This window comes from Scyliorhinus torazame, chromosome 4 (assembly GCF_047496885.1).
Source record: "Scyliorhinus torazame isolate Kashiwa2021f chromosome 4, sScyTor2.1, whole genome shotgun sequence".
NCBI lineage: Eukaryota > Metazoa > Chordata > Chondrichthyes > Carcharhiniformes > Scyliorhinidae > Scyliorhinus > Scyliorhinus torazame.
In genome coordinates, this window is record NC_092710.1 from 77,809,573 (window position 1) to 77,828,583 (window position 19,011).

Below are 19,011 nucleotides of genomic sequence, written 5' to 3' on the forward strand. Positions count from 1 at the left end.
TGTTTGATGGGGACAGTGTCGAGGGAGCTTTACTCTGTATCTAACCCCGTGCTGTACCTGTCCTGGGAGTGTTTGATGGGGACAGTGTAGAGGGAGCGTTACTCTGTATCTAACCCCGTGCTGTACCTGTCCTGGGAGTGTTTGATGGGGACAGTGTAGAGGGAGCTTGACTCTGTATCTAACCCCGTGCTGTACCTGGACTGGGAGTGTTTGATGCGGACAGTGTAGAGGGAGCTTTACACAGTGATATTGAACCACTGTCTGTGAACCCACTCTGATCATGATCAAGGTTTGACAGGGGCTGGTGGCTTATACTTTGCTGGGAGGATTGAGTGGGGCATTTGGTGGGACAGAATCAATTTGGTACAGCTCTGCTTTTAACCTTGAGGTGGGCTCCTCCGGAAACGGTCCTGGAGTTGGTGCAAGTTACCGTGTGACTGTGTCCCCCTCTGTTTCTCATTCATTGCCTCTCTCTCACTGCTGTTCGCCTCCGCCCCCTCTGTCAAAGTCCCTCCATCTCCTGCGAAGCGAGTGTCTGTGTGAGAGTGAGAGATCCAGGGGTCCCTACACCCGTTGCCATATCGACCGTTGCCTGAAGGCTGCAATTCGACTGGGGTAGGCTGAGCTGCAGCTGATTGGATCTGGGCCCTGCCCGTTGCTTTTTGCTGATTGGTTACTTTCTGGTGGCTATTCGCTCGCTGGAATTCACTCATTGTCGCCATTTTTTCGCTGCTGTGTTCTCCTTTTTCTCACACCACCCTCCCTCTATTCCCTCTCTTCCCCCATCCCCCTCTCTCCCCAAACCCCTCCCCCTAACCCGTTTCCCCCCAAAACCCCTTTCCCCCCACACCTCTTTCCCCCCAAACCCCTCTCTCCCCAAACGCCTCTCTCCCCAAACCCCTCTCTCCCCAAACCCCTCGCTCCCCAAACCCCTCTCTCCCCCAACCCCTCTCTCCCCCAACCCCCCTCTCCCCCAACCCCTCTCTCCCCCAACCCCTCTCTCCCCCAACCCCTCTCTCCCCAACCCCTCTCTCCCCAAACCCCTCTCTCCCCAAACCCCTCTCTCCCCAAACCACTCTCTCCCCAAACCACTCTCTCCCCAAACCACTCTCTCCCCAAACCACTCTCTCCCCAAACCCCTCTCTCCCCAAACCCCTCTCTCCCCAAACCCCTCTCTCCCCAAATCCCTCCCCCCAACCGCTCTCTCCCCAAACCCCTCTCTCCCCAAACCCCTCTCTCCCGAAACCCCTCCCCCAACCCCTCTCTCCCCAAACCCCTCTCTCCCCTAACCCCTCCCCAACCCCTCTCTCCCCAAACCCCTCTCTCCCCAAACCCCTCCCTCCCCAAACCCCTCCTCCAACCCCTCTCTCCCCAAACCCCTCCCCCAAGCCCTCTCTCCCCAAATTCCTCTCTCCCCAAACCCCTCCCCCAAACATCTCTCTCCCCAAACCCCTTCCCCAAACACCACTCTCCCCCTCCCCCTCTCTCCCCAAACCCCTCCCCCCAACCCCTGCCCCCAACCCCCCTCTCCCCAAACCCCCCCCCAACTCCTCCCCCCCAAACCCTCTCTCCCCAAACCCCTCCCCAAAACACCTCCCTATCCTCCTCTTTCCCCAAACCCCTCCCCCAAACCCCCCCTCCCCCAACCCCGCTCTCCCCCATACTCCTCTCCCCCATACCCCTCTCCCCCCAAACCTCTCTCCCCCCAACCCCTCTCTCCCCCAAACCCCTCTCTCCCGCATACCCCTCCCCCAACCCCTCTTCCCCCAAACTCTTCTCTCCCCCAAACCCCTCTCTCCCCCAAACCCCTCTCTCCCCAAACTCCTCTCTCCCCCAAACCCCTCTCTCCCCCAAACCCCTCTCTCCCCCAAACCCCTCTCTCCCCCAAACCCCTCTCTCCCCCAAACCCCTCTCTCCCCCATACCCCCTCTCTCCCCATACCCCGCCCCACAACCCCTCTCCCCCAAACCCCTCGCTCCCCATACCCCTCGGACTCCATACCCCTCGCACTCCATACCCCTCGCACTCCATACCCCTTGCACTCCATACCCCTCGCACTCCATACCCCTCGCACTCCATACCCCTCGCACTCCATACCCCTCGCACTCCATACCCCTCGCACTCCATACCCCTCGCACTCCATCCCCCTCGCACTCCATACCCCTCGCTCTCCATACCCCTCGCTCCCCATACCCCTCGCTCCCCATACCCCTCGCTTATCAACCCCCTCTCTTCCCCAACCCTCGCTCTCCCCATTTCCCCCTCTCCCTGTATCCCACCATTTCCCCTTCTCCCGTATTCTCCCATTGCTCTCTCTCCCTGTCTCTCGCTCTCTCTCTCTCCCCATTCCCCTCTGCCCCTCATCCTTCTCTCCTACCCCGCTCTCTACTCCACCCCTTAATCTACCACATAATTGCTCTCTCTCTCTCTCCCCACCACCCATCCCACACTTTCCCCCTATCCCGGTCTCTCCTCCTCTCCCGGTCTCTCTCCCTATCACACCCTCTCCCCCCACCCCCCCGACCCTCCCACCCCTGACCCTCTCACCCCCGACCCTCTCACCCCCCGACCCTCTCACCCCCCGACCCTCTCACCCCCCGACCCTCTCACCCCCCGACCCTCTCACCCCCCGACCGTCTCACCCCCCGACCGTCTCACCCCCCGACCGTCTCACCCCCCGACCCTCTCACCCCCCGACCCTCTCACCCCCCGACCCTCTCACCCCCCGACCCTCTCACCCCCCGACCCTCTCACCCCCCGACCCTCTCACCCCCCGACCCTCTCACCCCCTGACCCTCTCACCCCCCGACCCTCTCACCCCCCGACCCTCTCACCCCCCGACCCTCTCACCCCCCGACCCTCTCACCCCCTGACCCTCTCACACCCCCGACTCTCTCTCACCCCCCTCCCTGTCACTCTCACTCCCCCCGACCCTCTCACCTCTTGACCCTCTCACCCCTTCACCCTCTCACCCCCCGACCCTGTCACCCCCCGACCCTCTCACCCCCCCGACCCTCTCACCTCTTGACCCTCTCACCCCTTCACCCTCTCACCCCCCGACCCTGTCACCCCCCGACCCTCTCACCCCCCCGACCCTCTCACCCCCCCGACCCTCTCACCCCCCCGACCCTCTCACCCCCCCGACCCTCTCACCCCCTGACCCTCTCACACCCCCGACTCTCTCTCACCCCCCAACCCTCTCACCCCCCTCCCTGTCACTCTCACTCCCCCCGACCCTCTCAACACCCGACCCTCTCAACCCCCGACCCTCTCACCCCCTGACCCTCTCACACCCCCGACTCTCTCTCACCCCCCAACCCTCTCACCCCCCTCCCTGTCACTCTCACTCCCCCCGACCCTCTCACCCCCCCGACCCTCTCACCCCCCCGACCCTCTCACCCCCCCGACCCTCTCACCCCCCCGACCCTCTCACCCCCCCGACCCTCTCACCCCCCCGACCCTCTCACCCCCTGACCCTCTCACACCCCCGACTCTCTCTCACCCCCCAACCCTCTCACCCCCCTCCCTGTCACTCTCACTCCCCCCGACCCTCTGAACCCCCGACCCTCTCAACCCCCGACTCTCTCACCCCCTGACGCTCACCCCCCGACCCTCTCACCCCCTTCCCTGTCACTCTCACTACCCCCGACCCTCTCACCCCCCTGACCCTCTCACCCCCTGACCCTCTCACCCCCTGACCCTCTCACCTCCCCGATCCTCTCACCCCCCGATCCTCTCACCCCCGACCCTCTCACCCCCCGACCCTCTCACCCCCCGACCCTCTCACCCCCCGACCCTCACCCCCCGACCCTCACCCCCCGACCCTCACCCCCCGACCCTCACCCCCCGGCCCTCCTCCCCCCGGCCCTCTCACCCCCCGGCCCTCTCACCCCCCGGCCCTCTCACCCCCCGGCCCTCTCACCCCCCGGCCCTCTCACCCCCCGACCCTCTCACCCCCCGACCCTCTCACACCCCCGACTCTCTCTCACCCCCAACCCTCTCACCCCCCTCCCTGTCACTCTCACTCCCCCCGACCCTGTCACCCCTTGACCCTCTCACCCCTTCACCCTCTCACCCCCCGACCCTGTCACCCCCCGACCCTCACACCCCCCCGACCCTCTCACCCCCCCGACCCTCTCACACCCCCGACTCTCTCTCACCCCCCAACCCTCTCACCCCCCTCCCTGTCACTCTCACTCCCCCTTACCCTCTCAACCCCCGACCCTCTCAACCCCCGACTCTCTCACCCCCTGACGCTCACCCCCCGACCCTCTCACCCCCCTCCCTGTCACTCTCACTACCCCCGACCCTCTCACCCCCGACCCTCTCACCCCCGACCCTCTCACCCCCGACCCTCTCACCCCCGACCCTCTCACCCCCGACCCTCTCACCCCCGACCCTCTCACCCCCGACCCTCTCACCCCCGACCCTCTCACCCCCGACCCTCTCACCCCCGACCCTCTCACCCCCGACCCTCTCACCCCCCCGACACTCTCACCCCCCCGACACTCTCACCCCCGACCCTCTCACCCCCGACCCCCTCACCCCCGACCCCCTCACCCCCGACCCTCTCACCCCCGACCCTCTCACCCCCGACCCTCTCACCCCCGACCCTCTCACCCCCCGACCCTCTCACCCCCCGACCCTCTCACCCCCCGACCCTCTCACCCCCCGACCCTCTCACCCCCCGACCCTCTCACCCCCCGACCCTCTCACCCCCCGACCCTCTCACCCCCCGACCCTCTCACCCCCCGACCCTCTCACCCCCCGACCCTCTCACCCCCCGACCCTCTCACCCCCCGACCCTCTCACCCCCCGACCCTCTCACCCCCGACCCTCTCACCCCCGACCCTCTCACCCCTCGACCCTCTCACCCCCGACCCTCTCACCCCCGACCCTCTCACCCCCGGCCCTCTCACCCCCGACCCTCTCACCCCCGACCCTCTCACCCCCGACCCTCTCACCCCCGACCCTCTCACCCCCGACCCTCTCACCCCCGACCCTCTCACCACCCGACCCTCTCACCCCCCGTTCCCCTCACTCCCCGTCCCCCTCACCCCCGTCCCCCTCACCCCCGTCCCCCTCACTCCCCGTCCCCCTCACTCCCCGTCCCCCTCACTCCCCGTCCCCCTCACTCCCCGTCCCACTCACTCCCCGTCCCACTCACTCCCCGTCCCTCTCTCTCTCTCTCTCCTGACACCCTCATCGCTTTGGTACTCTCATCCCTCCCTCCCCTCTTGGTCACTACCCTCCTCTCTCCATCACCCTCCCTCTCACCCCCTCTGTCCCCTTCTACCCCTTGACCTGGACCCTCCACCGCCCCTCTCCTAATCGCTCCCTCTCTCCCACTGTCCACTCTCTTTGTCCTCTGCCTCCTCCCCTTCCTACCCTTACCCCTCCTCTCCATCTCCTCTCCTGATCCACACTCTCCCTCTCCCTGCTCCAAATTCATTACATTGCCTGCATTCCTCCATCGCTCGCTACCAACTCAGAATCAACGTCAAGATCAATGGATACAGGTATTAACTGAATATAGTATACCTTCATCTCTCCTCTCCTTCAACACTCCCTCTCTTTATCTCTCCTCTCCTTAAACCTTCTCTTTCTCTCCATCATTGTTTATCTCTTGCCCTTCAGTTTGATTTTCTCCATCACACGTTCCAGCTCACCTTCACGACTTATTCTCACAAGCTCATCCTCTGCCTATCCTTCACTCGTCAATTTCTCCATCTCTCCTCTCCTTCAGCACTCGTTCTCCCTCTCCATCCCATCTTGTTCTTCTGACCTTGGTCTCCCTCTCACTGTCTTTCTCTCTCTTCTTTCTCTCACTCTCTCTCTCTCTCTCTGTTTCTGTTTCATGCTCCAACTTTCACTGTCCCTCTCCCTCTGCCCCCTCCAACTCTGCCCCTCACTCCCTCTGCCCCCTGAAGCTCTGCCCCCTGTCCCTCTGCTTCCTCTCTCTGTGCCCCCCACTCTCTGTCCCCTCTCTCTGTCCCCTCTCTCTGTCCCCTCTCTCTGTCCCCTCTCTCTGTCCCTCTCTCTCTGCCCCCTTCTCTCTCTGCCCCCTTCTCTGTCTGTCCCTCTCTCTCTGTCCCTCTCTCTCTGTCCCTCTCTCTCTGTCCCTCTCTCACTCTCTCTGTTCGCTTTGAATCTCTGTCTCTCTCTGTCCCCTTCTGTCTCTGTCCCACTCCCTCTCTGTCCCACCCTTCCTCTGTCCACTTCTCTCTCTATCCCCCTCTCTCTCTTTCCCCTCTCTCTCTGCCCCCCCCCTCTCTCTGTCCCCCTCTCTCTCTGTCCCCCTCCCTCTCTGTCCCCCTCTTTCTGTCCTTCTCTCTCTGTCCTTCTCTCTCTCTCTGAGTCCTTCTTTCTGTCTCTCTCTCTCTGCCTCTGTGTGTCTCTCGCTCTCTGTCTCGCTCTCTGTCTCTCTCTCTGTCTCTCTCTCTGTCTCTCTGTCTCTCTCTGTCTATCTCTCTCTCTCTCTCTCTCTATCTCTCTCTGTCTGTCTGTCTCTCTCTCTCTCTCTCTCTCTCTCTGTCTATCTGTCTCTCTCTCTGTCTCTCTCTCCCTGTCTCTCTCTTCCTGTCTCTGACTGTTTTTATCTCTCTCTGTTTATTCCTATGTTGTTCTCTGTCTCTCTCTCTCACTCTTTTTCTGTCTCTCTCTGTCTGTGTCTCTCTTTTTTCTCTCTCTCTTTCACTCTCTCTCATTCATGTCTATCTTTCAACTCAGAATACAGTTTCAGCTGCTTGTGAGAAGGTATGGGGTTACAGACGAGACAGGTAGTTGGAAAAGAGAGAAACAGATTGAAAATTCAAAGGGAAAAGACAGAGAGACAATACATGGAGAGAGGTAGAGGGATGGTGCAGAGCGAGAGGTGGGAAAGAGGGAGCGAGAGAGGGGTGTGAGAGAAAGAGAGAGAGGGATGTGGCAGAGAGAGGAGTCAGAGAGGGGTCAGTGACAGAGAGAGGGTCCATGGGGAGAGGGGGAATGGAGAGAGGGAAAGAAGTCATAGTCATAGAAAATACAGTGCAAAAGGAGGCCATTCGGCCCATTGAGTCTGCACCAACTCACCCAAGCCCTCACTTCCATCCTAGCCCCGTAACCTAATAACCCCTCCTAACCTTTTTGGTCACTGAGGGCAATTTATCGTGGCCAATCCACCTAACCTGCACGTCTTTGGACTATGGGAGGAAACCGGAGGAAACCCACGCAGACACGGGGAGAATGTGCAGACTCCGCACAGACAGTGATCCAGCGGGGAATCGAACCTGGGACCCTGGCGCTGTGAAGCCACAGTGCTAGCCACTTGTGCTACCGTGCCACCCCAACTGCAAGAGAGTGGGGGATCAGATGGAAAGGGGGAGGGAGAGCACTTGGGACGAGTGAGAGAGAGGGGGAAAGGACAGAGCGAGTGAGTGGGGGAATGGGTGATGGAGAGGGAATGTGGCAGGCGGAGGGAAAGGGAGGTGGGAAGTTGTGAGAGGGAGGGCTGATGGGGAGAGAGACAGACAGATAATGGGAGAGTGAGAAAGGGGTTGAGGGAGCGAGAGAGAGGGCAAAATTAAAAAGAGAGATCTAGTAAAGAACAGAGAGCAGAGAGAGAATGAGAGAAAGAGCAACAGAGAGACAGGAGGCGAGGAATGACAGGGAAGGGTTGAGCTGGGAGCTAGATGCAGTAAACGCGATCTTTCAACTCCCTTCCTCACTGCTGATTTTTCCAAGACGGAGCAGATTGGGAATGTTACTACTGGTGAGTACCACAGACAACAAATGTCAGTGCAGCCTCAGTGGGCGGCACACTTGCCCTGGAGTCAGTAAATCATGGACTCAAGGCACTGCACCAATGATCTGAACCCCACAAAGCAGGACAACATGCCTGCATTGAGGGAGCACACCTCTGTCAGAGGGTCAGTGCAGAGGGAGCACACCTCTGTCAGAGGGTCAGTACTGAGGGAGTGCTGCACTGTCAGAGGGTCAGTACTGAGGGAGCGCTGCACTGTCAGACGGTCAGTACTGAGGGAGTGCTGCACTGTCAGAGGGTCAGTACTGAGGGAGTGCTGCACTGTCAGAGAGTCAGTACTGAGGGAGTACTGCACTGTCAGAGAGTCAGTACTGAGGGAGTGCTGCACTGTCAGAGGGTCAGTACTGAGGGAGTGCTGCACTGTCAGAGGGTCAGTCCTGAGGGAGCACACCTCTGTCAGAGGGTCAGTACTGAGGGAGAGCTGCACTGTCAGAGGGTCAGTACTGAGGGAGCGCTGCACTGTCAGACGGTCAGTACTGAGCGAGTGCTGCACTGTCAGAGGGTCAGTACTGAGGGAGTGCTGCACTGTCAGAGGGTCAGTCCTGAGGGAGTGCTGCACTGTCAGAGGGTCAGTGCTGAGGGAGCACACCTCTGTCAGAGGGTCAGTACTGAGGGAGAGCTGCACTGTCAGAGGGTCAGTACTGAGGGAGCGCTGCACTGTCAGACGGTCAGTACTGAGCGAGTGCTGCACTGTCAGAGAGTCAGTGCTGAGGGAGTGCTGCACTGTCAGAGGGTCAGTACTGAGGGAGTGCTACACAGTCAGAGGGTCAGTACTGAGGGAGTGCTGCACTGTCAGAGGGTCAGTACTGAGGGAGTGCTGCACTGTCAGAGGGTCAGTACTGAGGGAGTGCTGCACTGTCAGAGGGTCAGTACTGAGGGAGTGCTGCACTGTCAGAGGGTCAGTAGTGAGGGAGTGCTGCACTGTCAGAGGGTCAGTACTGAGGGAGTGCTGCACTGTCAGAGAGTCAGTGCTGAGGGAGTGCTGCACTGTCAGAGGGTCAGTACTGAGGGAGTGCTACACTGTCAGAGGGTCAGTACTGAGGGAGTGCTGCACTGTCAGAGAGTCAGTACTGAGGGAACGCTGCACTGTCAGAGGGTCAGTACTGAGGGAGCTGCACTGTCAGAGGGTCAGTACTGAGAGAGTGCTGCACTGTCAGAGGGTCAGTACTGAGGGAGTGCTGCACTGTCGGAGGGTCAGTGCTGAGGGAGCGCTGCAGGGTCAGCGGGTCAGTACTGAGGGGGTGCTGCACTGTCAGAGGGTCAGTACTGAGGGAGTGCTGCACTGTCAGAGGGTCAGTCCTGAGGGAGTGCTGCACTGTCAGAGGGTCAGTGCTGAGGGAGCACACCTCTGTCAGAGGGTCAGTACTGAGGGAGAGCTGCACTGTCAGAGGGTCAGTACTGAGGGAGCGCTGCACTGTCAGAGAGTCAGTGCTGAGGGAGTGCTGCACTGTCAGAGGGTCAGTACTGAGGGAGTGCTACACAGTCAGAGGGTCAGTACTGAGGGAGTGCTGCACAGTCAGAGGGTCAGTACTGAGGGAGTGCTGCACTGTCAGAGGGTCAGTACTGAGGGAGCTGCACTGTCAGAGGGTCAGTAGTGAGGGAGTGCTGCACTGTCAGAGGGTCAGTACTGAGGGAGCTGCACTGTCAGAGGGTCAGTACTGAGGGAGTGCTGCACTGTCAGAGGGTCAGTACTGAGGGAACGCTGCACTGTCAGAGGGTCTGTACTGAGGGAGCTGCACTGTCAGAGGGTCAGTACTGAGAGAGTGCTGCACTGTCAGAGGGTCAGTACTGAGGGAGTGCTGCACTGTCAGAGGGTCAGTACTGAGGGAGTGCTGCACTGTCAGAGGGTCAGTGCTGAGGGAGTGCTGCACTGTCAGAGGGTCAGTACTGAGGGAGCGCTGCACTGTCAGAGGGTCAGTACTGAGGGAGCGCTGCACTGTCAGAGAGTCAGTACTGAGGGAGAGCTGCACTGTCAGAGGGTCAGTACTGAGGGAGCGCTGCACTGTCAGAGAGTCAGTGCTGAGGGAGTGCTGCACTGTCAGAGGGTCAGTACTGAGGGAGTGCTACACAGTCAGAGGGTCAGTACTGAGGGAGTGCTGCACAGTCAGAGGGTCAGTACTGAGGGAGTGCTGCACTGTCAGAGGGTCAGTACTGAGGGAGCTGCACTGTCAGAGGGTCAGTAGTGAGGGAGTGCTGCACTGTCAGAGGGTCAGTACTGAGGGAGCTGCACTGTCAGAGGGTCAGTACTGAGGGAGTGCTGCACTGTCAGAGGGTCAGTACTGAGGGAACGCTGCACTGTCAGAGGGTCTGTACTGAGGGAGCTGCACTGTCAGAGGGTCAGTACTGAGAGAGTGCTGCACTGTCAGAGGGTCAGTACTGAGGGAGTGCTGCACTGTCAGAGGGTCAGTACTGAGGGAGTGCTGCACTGTCAGAGGGTCAGTACTGAGGGAACGCTGCACTGTCAGAGGGTCAGTACTGAGGGAGCTGCACTGTCAGAGGGTCAGTACTGAGAGAGTGCTGCACTGTCAGAGGGTCAGTACTGAGGGAGTGCTGCACTGTCGGAGGGTCAGTGCTGAGGGAGCGCTGCAGGGTCAGCGGGTCAGTACTGAGGGGGTGCTGCACTGTGAGAGGGTCAGTACTGAGGGAGTGCTGCACAGTCAGAGGGTCAGTGCTGAGGGAGTGCTGCACTGTCAGAGGGTCAGTACTGAGGGAGAGCTGCACTGTCAGAGGGTCAGTACTGAGGGAGTGCTGCACGGTCAGAGGGTCAGTACTGAGGGAGTGCTGCACTGTCAGAGGGTCAGTACTGAGGGAGTGCTGTACTGTCAGAGGGTCAGTACTGAGGGAGTGCTGCACTGTCAGAGGGTCAGTACTGAGGGAGTGCTGCACTGTCAGAGGGTCAGTACTGAGGGAGTGCTGCACTGTCAGAGGGTCAGTGTTGAGGGAGTGCGGCACTGTCAGAGGGTCAGTACTGGGGGAGCTGCACTGTCAGAGGGTCAGTACTGAGGGAGTGCTGCACTGTCAGAGGGTCAGTACTGAGGGAGTGCTGCACTGTCAGAGGGTCAGTGCTGAGGGAACGCTGCACTGTCAGAGGGTCAGTACTGAGGGAGCTGCACTGTCAGAGGGTCAGTACTGAGAGAGTGCTGCACTGTCAGAGGGTCAGTACTGAGGGAGTGCTGCACTGTCGGAGGGTCAGTGCTGAGGGAGCGCTGCAGGGTCAGCGGGTCAGTACTGAGGGGGTGCTGCACTGTCAGAGGGTCAGTACTGAGGGAGTGCTGCACAGTCAGAGGGTCAGTGCTGAGGGAGTGCTGCACTGTCAGAGGGTCAGTACTGAGGGAGAGCTGCACTGTCAGAGGGTCAGTACTGAGGGAGTGCTGCACGGTCAGAGGGTCAGTAGTGAGGGAGTGCTGCACTGTCAGAGGGTCAGTACTGAGGGAGTGCTGCACTGTCAGAGGGTCAGTACTGAGGGAGTGCTGCACTGTCAGAGGGTCAGTAGTGAGGGAGTGCTGCACTGTCAGAGGGTCAGTACTGAGGGAGCTGCACTGTCAGAGGGTCAGTACTGAGGGAGTGCTGCACTGTCAGCTGGTCAGTACTGAGGGAGTGCTGCACTGTCAGAGAGTCAGTACTGAGGGAGTGCTGCACTGTCAGAGGGTCAGTACTGATGGTGCTGCACTGTCAGAGGGTCAGTACTGAGGGAGTGCTGCACTGTCAGAGGGTCAGTAGTGAGGGAGTGCTGCACTGTCAGAGGGTCAGTACTGAGGGAGCTGCACTGTCAGAGGGTCAGTACTGAGGGAGTGCTGCACTGTCAGCTGGTCAGTACTGAGGGAGTGCTGCACTGTCAGAGAGTCAGTACTGAGGGAGCGCTGCACTGTCAGAGGGTCAGTACTGAGGGAGTGCTGCACTGTCAGAGGGTCAGTACTGAGGGAATGCTGCACTGTCAGAGGGTCAGTGCTGAGGGTGTGCTGCATTGTCAGAGGGTCAGTACTGAGGGAGTGCTACACTGTCAGAGGGTCAGTACTGAGGGAGTGCTGCACTATCAGCGGGTCAGTACTGAGGGAGTGCTGCACTGTCAGAGGGTCAGTGCTGAGGGAGTGCTGCACTGCCAGAGGGTCAGTACTGAGGGAGTGCTGCACTGTCAGCGGGTCAGTACTGAGGGAGTGCTGCACTGTCAGCGGGTCAGTACTGAGGGAGTGCTGCACTGCCAGAGGGTCAGTGCTGAGGGAGTGCTGCTGTGTTGGAGGGGCAAGAGATGCGTTGTGATGCCCTGAGTTTGCGAACAGCATGTTTTGTGCTTCAATTCTGTCTTCTGCCTGTTTTCTGTCTCTGTCCTCTCACAGACCCTCTCTCCCAACTAACACAGTCAAGCATTGACCACGCTGTCATTGGAGGGATTGTGGCTGTCATTGTCTTTCTGGCACTCTGCCTCCTCATTATACTGATCCGCTACCTCATCAGACACAAGGGTAAGTCACGCATTCCTCGGCCCCTCCATCTTTGTAACCTGCCACCCCCATCTCCCTCTCCTTCCCCAAAGTCCTTGAGCGGTCATCATCACCCTCCCCCCCTCCTCCCCCTCCTCTTCCCTGGAGCTCCATGTTTGCGTCCCTCCAATTAAAGTGACCACACCATCTTCCTCCATCACCTCCACACTGCCGTTCAGCTGCCTGAGTAGCGTATGTAATGGCTCCCCCCCCGCCCCAAACCCTCACACAATTACCTCTGGCGGGACCCCTCAACGATGTGTTGGTGTCCTCTCCTCCTCTTTCTCATCTCTGCTCTCGACCCTGACAGACATCAGTTAAAAGCAGGGTCTTAGTCTCTGCCTTTACCCTGACCACAGCCAACTCCACCCCTCACCAACAACTCTCCCCATTTGCTAATTGATCACAGGGAATCGCCCGCCTATTCAATATTGGGAAGGATGAAGGCGTTATCAGAGTCCCATTCACCACTCCCCTCCCCTCCATGCACTCCCCATCACATGCACTCTGGCCTACACATCCTCCAACCTCTACAGCCCTCCCTATCCCTGTAATGTCCTCCAGCCCTACAACTCTCCCTATCTCTGCAACATCATCCAGCCCCTACAACCCTCCCTATCTCTGTAACTTCCACCAGCCCCTACAACTCTCCGTATCTCTGTAATCTTCTCCAGCCCCTACAACCCTCCCTATCTCTGTAACCTCCTCCAGCCCCTACAACTCCCCCATCTCTGTAACCTCCTCCAGCCCCTACAACCCTCCTTATCTCTGTAACCTCCTCCAGCCCCTACAAGCCTCCTTATCTCTGTAACCTCCGCCAGCCCCTACAACCCTCCCTATCTCTGTAATCTCCTCCAGCCCCTACAACTCCCCCATCACTGTAACCTCCTCCAGCCCCTACAACCCTCCTTATCTCTGTAACCTCCTCCAGCCCCTACAAGCCTCCTTATCTCTGTAACCTCCTCCAACCCCTACAACCCTCCCTATCTCTGTAACCTCCTCCAGCCCCTACAACCACCCCATCTCTGTAACCTCCTCCAGCCCCTACAACTCTCCTTATCTCAGTAACCTCCTCCAGTCCCTACAAGCCTCCTTATCTCTGTAACCTCCTCCAGTCCCTACAACCCTCCCTGTCTCTGTAACCGCCTCCAGTCCCTACAAACTTCCCTATCTCTGTAACCTCCTCCAGTCTCTGCAACCCTCCCTATCTCTGTAACATCCTCCAGTGCTACAACCCTCTCAATGCCTGTATTCTCCTCCAGTCTCTACAATCCTCCCTATCTCTGTAACCTCCTCCAGCCCCTACAACCCTCCCTATCTCTGCAACCTCCTCCAGCCCCTACAACCCTCCCTATCTCTGTAACCTCCTCCAGCCCCTACAACCCTCCCTGTCTCTGTAACCTCCTCCAGTCCCAACAACCCTCCCTATCTCTGTAACCTTCTCCAGCCCCTACAACCCTCCCTATCTCTGTAACCTCCCCCAGTCCCTACAACCCTCCCTATCTCTGTAACCTCCTCCAGCCCCTACAACCCTCCCTGTCTCTGTAACCTCCTCCAGTCCCGACAACCCTCCCCATCTCTGTAACTTCTTCCAGTCTCTACAACCCTCCCTATCTCTGTAACCTCCTCCAGCCCCTAAAACCCTCCCTACCTCTGTAACTTCCACCAGCCCCTACCACCCTCCCTATCTCTGTAATCTTCTCCAGCCCCTACAACCCTCCCTATCTCTGTAACCTCCTCCAGCCCCTACAACTCCCCCATCTCTGTAACCTCCTCCAGCCCCTACAACCCCCCTTATCTCTGTAACCTCCTCCAGCCCCTACAAGCCTCCTTATCTCTGTAACCTCCTCCAGCCCCGACAACCCTCCCTATCTCTGTAACCTCCTCCAGCCCCTACAACCACCCCATCTCTGTAACCTCCTCCAGCCCCTACAACTCTCCTTATCTCTGTAACCTCCTCCAGTCCCTACAAACTTCCCTATCTCTGTAACCTCCTCCAGTCTCTGCAACCCTCCCTATCTCTGTAACATTCTCCAGTGCTACAACCCTCTCAATGTCTGTATTCTCCTCCAGTCTCTACAATCCTCCCTATCTCTGCAACCTCCTCCAGCCCCTACAACCCTCCCTATCTCTGTAACCTCCTCCAGCCCCTACAACCCTCCCTGTCTCTGTAACCTCCTCCAGTCCCAACAACCCTCCCTATCTCTGTAACCTTCTCCAGCCCCTACAACCCTCCCTATCTCTGTAACCTCCCCCAGTCCCTACAACCCTCCCTATCTCTGTAACCTCCTCCAGCCCCTACAACCCTCCCTGTCTCTGTAACCTCCTCCAGTCCCGACAACCCTCCCCATCTCTGTAACTTCTTCCAGTCTCTACAACCCTCCCTATCTCTGTAACCTCCTCCAGCCCCTAAAACCCTCCCTACCTCTGTAACTTCCACCAGCCCCTACCACCCTCCCTATCTCTGTAATCTTCTCCAGCCCCTACAACCCTCCCTATCTCTGTAACCTCCTCCAGCCCCTACAACTCCCCCATCTCTGTAACCTCCTCCAGCCCCTACAACCCCCCTTATCTCTGTAACCTCCTCCAGCCCCTACAAGCCTCCTTATCTCTGTAACCTCCTCCAGCCCCGACAACCCTCCCTATCTCTGTAACCTCCTCCAGCCCCTACAACCACCCCATCTCTGTAACCTCCTCCAGCCCCTACAACTCTCCTTATCTCTGTAACCTCCTCCAGTCCCTACAAACTTCCCTATCTCTGTAACCTCCTCCAGTCTCTGCAACCCTCCCTATCTCTGTAACATCCTCCAGTGCTACAACCCTCTCAATGTCTGTATTCTCCTCCAGTCTCTACAATCCTCCCTATCTCTGTAACCTCCTCCAGCCCCTACAACCCTCCCTATCTCTGCAACCTCCTCCAGCCCCTACAACCCTCCCTATCTCTGTAACCTCCTCCAGCCCCTACAACCCTCCCTGTCTCTGTAACCTCCTCCAGTCCCAACAACCCTCCCTATCTCTGTAACCTCCTCCAGTCTCTGCAACCCTCCCTATCTCTGTAACATCCTCCAGTGCTACAACCCTCTCAATGTCTGTATTCTCCTCCAGTCTCTACAATCCTCCCTATCTCTGTAACCTCCTCCAGCCCCTACAACCCTCCCTATCTCTGCAACCTCCTCCAGCCCCTACAACCCTCCCTATCTCTGTAACCTCCTCCAGCCCCTACAACCCTCCCTGTCTCTGTAACCTCCTCCAGTCCCAACAACCCTCCCTATCTCTGTAACCTTCTCCAGCCCCTACAACCCTCCCTATCTCTGTAACCTCCTCCAGCCCCTACAACTCTTCCTATCTCTGTAACTTCCTTCCTCTCTGCGCGCCTCCAAATCCGGCCTCTTGGGCCTCCCTTCAATTCCCATCGCTCCACCATTGGCAGCCGTGCCTTCAGCTTCCAGGGGCGCGAAGCTCTGGAATTCCCTCCACAAAACTTTCATTCCCTCTCCTTTTAGACTGTCTATCAAGCCTCCCTCTGTGACCGAGCGATTGGTCTCCAGTCCCTGATATTTCCTCTGATGACTCCCCGTCAAACAGAATAGAATCCCAGAATCCCTGCAGTGCAGAAGGAGGCCATTTGGCCCATCGAATCTGCACCGACCCTCCAAAAGAACGCCCCACCTCGGCCCACACCCCATTCCTGTAACCCCACCTCGCCTTTTGGGCAATTTAGCATGGCCAATCTACCTCAGCTGCACATCTGTGGGAGGACTACGGAGCAGCTGGAGGAAGCCCACGCAGACACGGGGAGAAAGTACAAACTCCATACAGACAGTCACCCGAGGCCGGAATTGAACCCGGGTCCTTGGTGCTGTGCTAACCACTGTGCCGCCCAATGTGTTCTCATTCGGCCAAGCTGCTCTGCAAGTTCACAGCCCATTCAGGTTGCTATGGAAAGCCTTTGAGGCCATGGGCCTGGCACTGGAAGAGAGCCCGGCCCCTGTTTCCGTCCCTCTCTCTCACTCTCTCCGTCTTCTCTGTCCCCATCCAGGGACCTACCTGACACACGAGGCCAAGGGATCGGACGACGCCCCAGATGCAGACACGGCCATCATCAATGCCGAGGTCGGCAATTCCAGTTCTGAGGACAAGAAGGAGTATTTCATTTAGGCTCAGAGGGGGGATCGCAGAGTCACCCCCGGCGGAGGGACTCGGTGCTGAGCGGAGGGAAGAGGGGGGAGGGATGGTGCGGTTGAGTGGCGGTGTTGGGGGTGGGGGGGGGGGAGGACGATTGGTGGGAGTGGGTTGCGGGCTGGAGCGAAGGAAGGAGACGGAAGGAGATCGAGAGACACCGCCCTCCGAGGGAGAGCGACTCTGCACAAGATGAACCTCAAGATGGCTGCACCAGTTCTCAGAGCTTGCTTATCCTACCCCATGTCTCACAGCTTGAAGATAATGTCAATTCTCTCATTGATGTTAAACGTTTACTAACCCTGTCACCCCTTTCATTCCTTAATATATTTGTCGGGATCAGGAAAAGACGATTTTGTGGACGGTGGGGTGGAGTGGGGGAGTGCCGGGGGGTGGGGGCTGGGGCGAGATGGGGTGGTGTCAGCGAAGATGGCTCCCAATGTGCAATGCTTGCTAAATGGGCCCACCTGATGGCTGGGTTGCGAGCCTTCTCTCACTCCTCCCCCCTGCCCCATCTCGGGAGTGCAGATTCCCACTCACCAAACCACCTTCCCCACCCACCACTCCCCGGTACAAGGAGCTGATGGGATAGGGAGATGGCAATGCTGATGGCACCAGGAGAGTGCAGTATTAGATGGGGACAGTGTAGAGGGAGATTTACTCTGTATCTAACCCCGTGCTTTACCTGTCCTGGGAGAGTTTGATGTGGACAGTGTAGAGGGAGCTTTACTCTGTATCTAACTCCGTGCTGTACCTGTCCTGGGAGTGTTTGATGTGGACAGTGTAGAGGGAGATTTACTCTGTATCTAACCCTGTGCTGTACCTGTCCTGGGAGTGTTTGATGGGGGCAGTGTAGAGGGAGCTTTACTCTGTATCTAACTCCGTGCTGTACCTGTCCTGGGAGTGTTTGATGGGGACAGTGTAGAGGGAGCTTTACTCTGTATCTAACCCCGTGCTTTACCTGTCCTGGGAGAGTTTGATTTGGACAGTGTAGAGGGAGCTTTACTCTGTATCTAACTCCGTGCTGTACCTGTCCTGGGAGTGTTTGATGTGGACAGTGTAGAGGGAGATTTACTCTATCTAACCCCGTACTGTACCTGTCCTGGGAGTCTTTGATGGGGACAGTGTAGAGGGAGCTTTACTCTGTATCTAAGCCCGTGCTGTACCTGTCCTGGGACTGTTTGATGGGGACAGTGTAGAGAGAGCTTTACTCTGTATCTAACCCCGTGCTGTACCTGTCCTGGGAGTGTATGATGGGGACAGTGTACAGGGAGCTTTACTCTGTATCTAACCCCGTGCTGTACCTGTCCAGGGAGTGTTTGATGGGGATAGTCTAAAGGGAGCTTTACTCTGTATCTAACACCGGGCTGTACCTGTCCTGGGAGTGTTTGATGGGGACAGTATAGAGGGAGCGTTTATCTGTATCTAACCCCGTGCTGTACCTGTCTTGGGAGTGTTTGATGGGGGCAGTATAGAGGGAGCTTTACTCTGTATCTAACCCCGTGCTGTACCTGTCTTGGGAGTGTTTGTTGGGGACAGTGTAGAGGGAGCTTTACTCTGTATCTAACCCCGTGCTGTACCTGTCCTGGCAGTGTTTGATGGGGACAGTGGCGAGGGAGCTTTACTCTGTATCTAACCCCATGCTGTACCTGTCCTGGGAGTGTTTGATGGGGGCAGCGTAGAGGGAGCTTTACTCTGTATCTAACCCCGTGCTGTACCTGTCCTGGGAGTGATTGATGGGGACAATGTTGAGGGAGCTTTACTCTGTATCTAACCCCGTGCTGTACCTGTTCTGGGAGTGTTTGATGGGGGCAGCGTAGAGGGAGCTTTACTCTGTATCTAACCCCGTGCTGTACCTGTCCTGGGAGTGATTGATGGGGGCAGTGTAGAGGGAGCTTTACTCTGTATCTAACCCCGTGTTGAGAGAGATCAAAATTGTCCCCCCCCCCCCCCCCCCCCCCCCCCCCCCCCCCCCCCCACCCCCACACCACCGCTGTAAATATGAGAAATGTGTTCTGTTTTCTGTGCGTGGAGTCTTTATCCAAGTTGTATAAAAGTGTGTTTTTTCTCTGGCCGGGTGGGAGGGAGGCAGTGGGAAGGAATAAACGTGCTGATGGTCTGTTTGCAGGTTGTTTTTGGATGGATAACAGGGTGGCATGTCTTCCTGACCCTCCTCCCTGGCCTGGATGTTGGAACCAGGAATGCTGCAATTGAAGCTCATCCAGGCCAATGCTATTGGGCCTGTAGATGGTCCAAAATGGCTGCCTCACTCAGTAGAAAGCTGCTCTGCAATTGGCTGTTTTCGAGCCTGCTCAGCGCCTACCCAAGGGCTGCCATTGGTCAAGAGAGGCTCTTAAGCGTGATCATAATATGCAAGATTTGACTCAATTGGCTGAATTATGTACACATTATATATATATATATATATATGATATAAATATGAATATTAAGTAGACGTCTACCTGTGTGTTGTGAAGAAGCAGTGCTGTGATTGGCTCTGAAGTTTTCGCCTGTATTTTAAACAGCGTCGCAATTGGCCGAATGCCTTGTCAT

General features: G+C 57.9%; 1 protein-coding gene across 4 annotated transcripts in view; it reads left to right on the plus strand.

The window, feature by feature from the left end:
- LOC140410315 (cell adhesion molecule 3-like) overlaps positions 1 to 18,433 on the plus strand; it is a 434,594-nt gene extending 416,161 nt beyond the window's left edge. For 2 of the 4 annotated variants that reach the window (XM_072498306.1, XM_072498309.1), the window contains 3 exons: positions 5,493 to 5,519; positions 12,136 to 12,261; positions 16,319 to 18,433. In XM_072498306.1, coding sequence (XP_072354407.1) covers positions 5,493 to 5,519; positions 12,136 to 12,261; positions 16,319 to 16,437 — 272 coding nt within the window. In that variant the 3' untranslated portion in view covers positions 16,438 to 18,433. The remainder of the gene's footprint in view (positions 1 to 5,492; positions 5,520 to 12,135; positions 12,262 to 16,318) is intronic. The other 2 variants (XM_072498307.1, XM_072498308.1) reach the window with 2 other exon arrangements.
- The last annotated feature ends 578 nt before the right edge of the window (positions 18,434 to 19,011 follow it).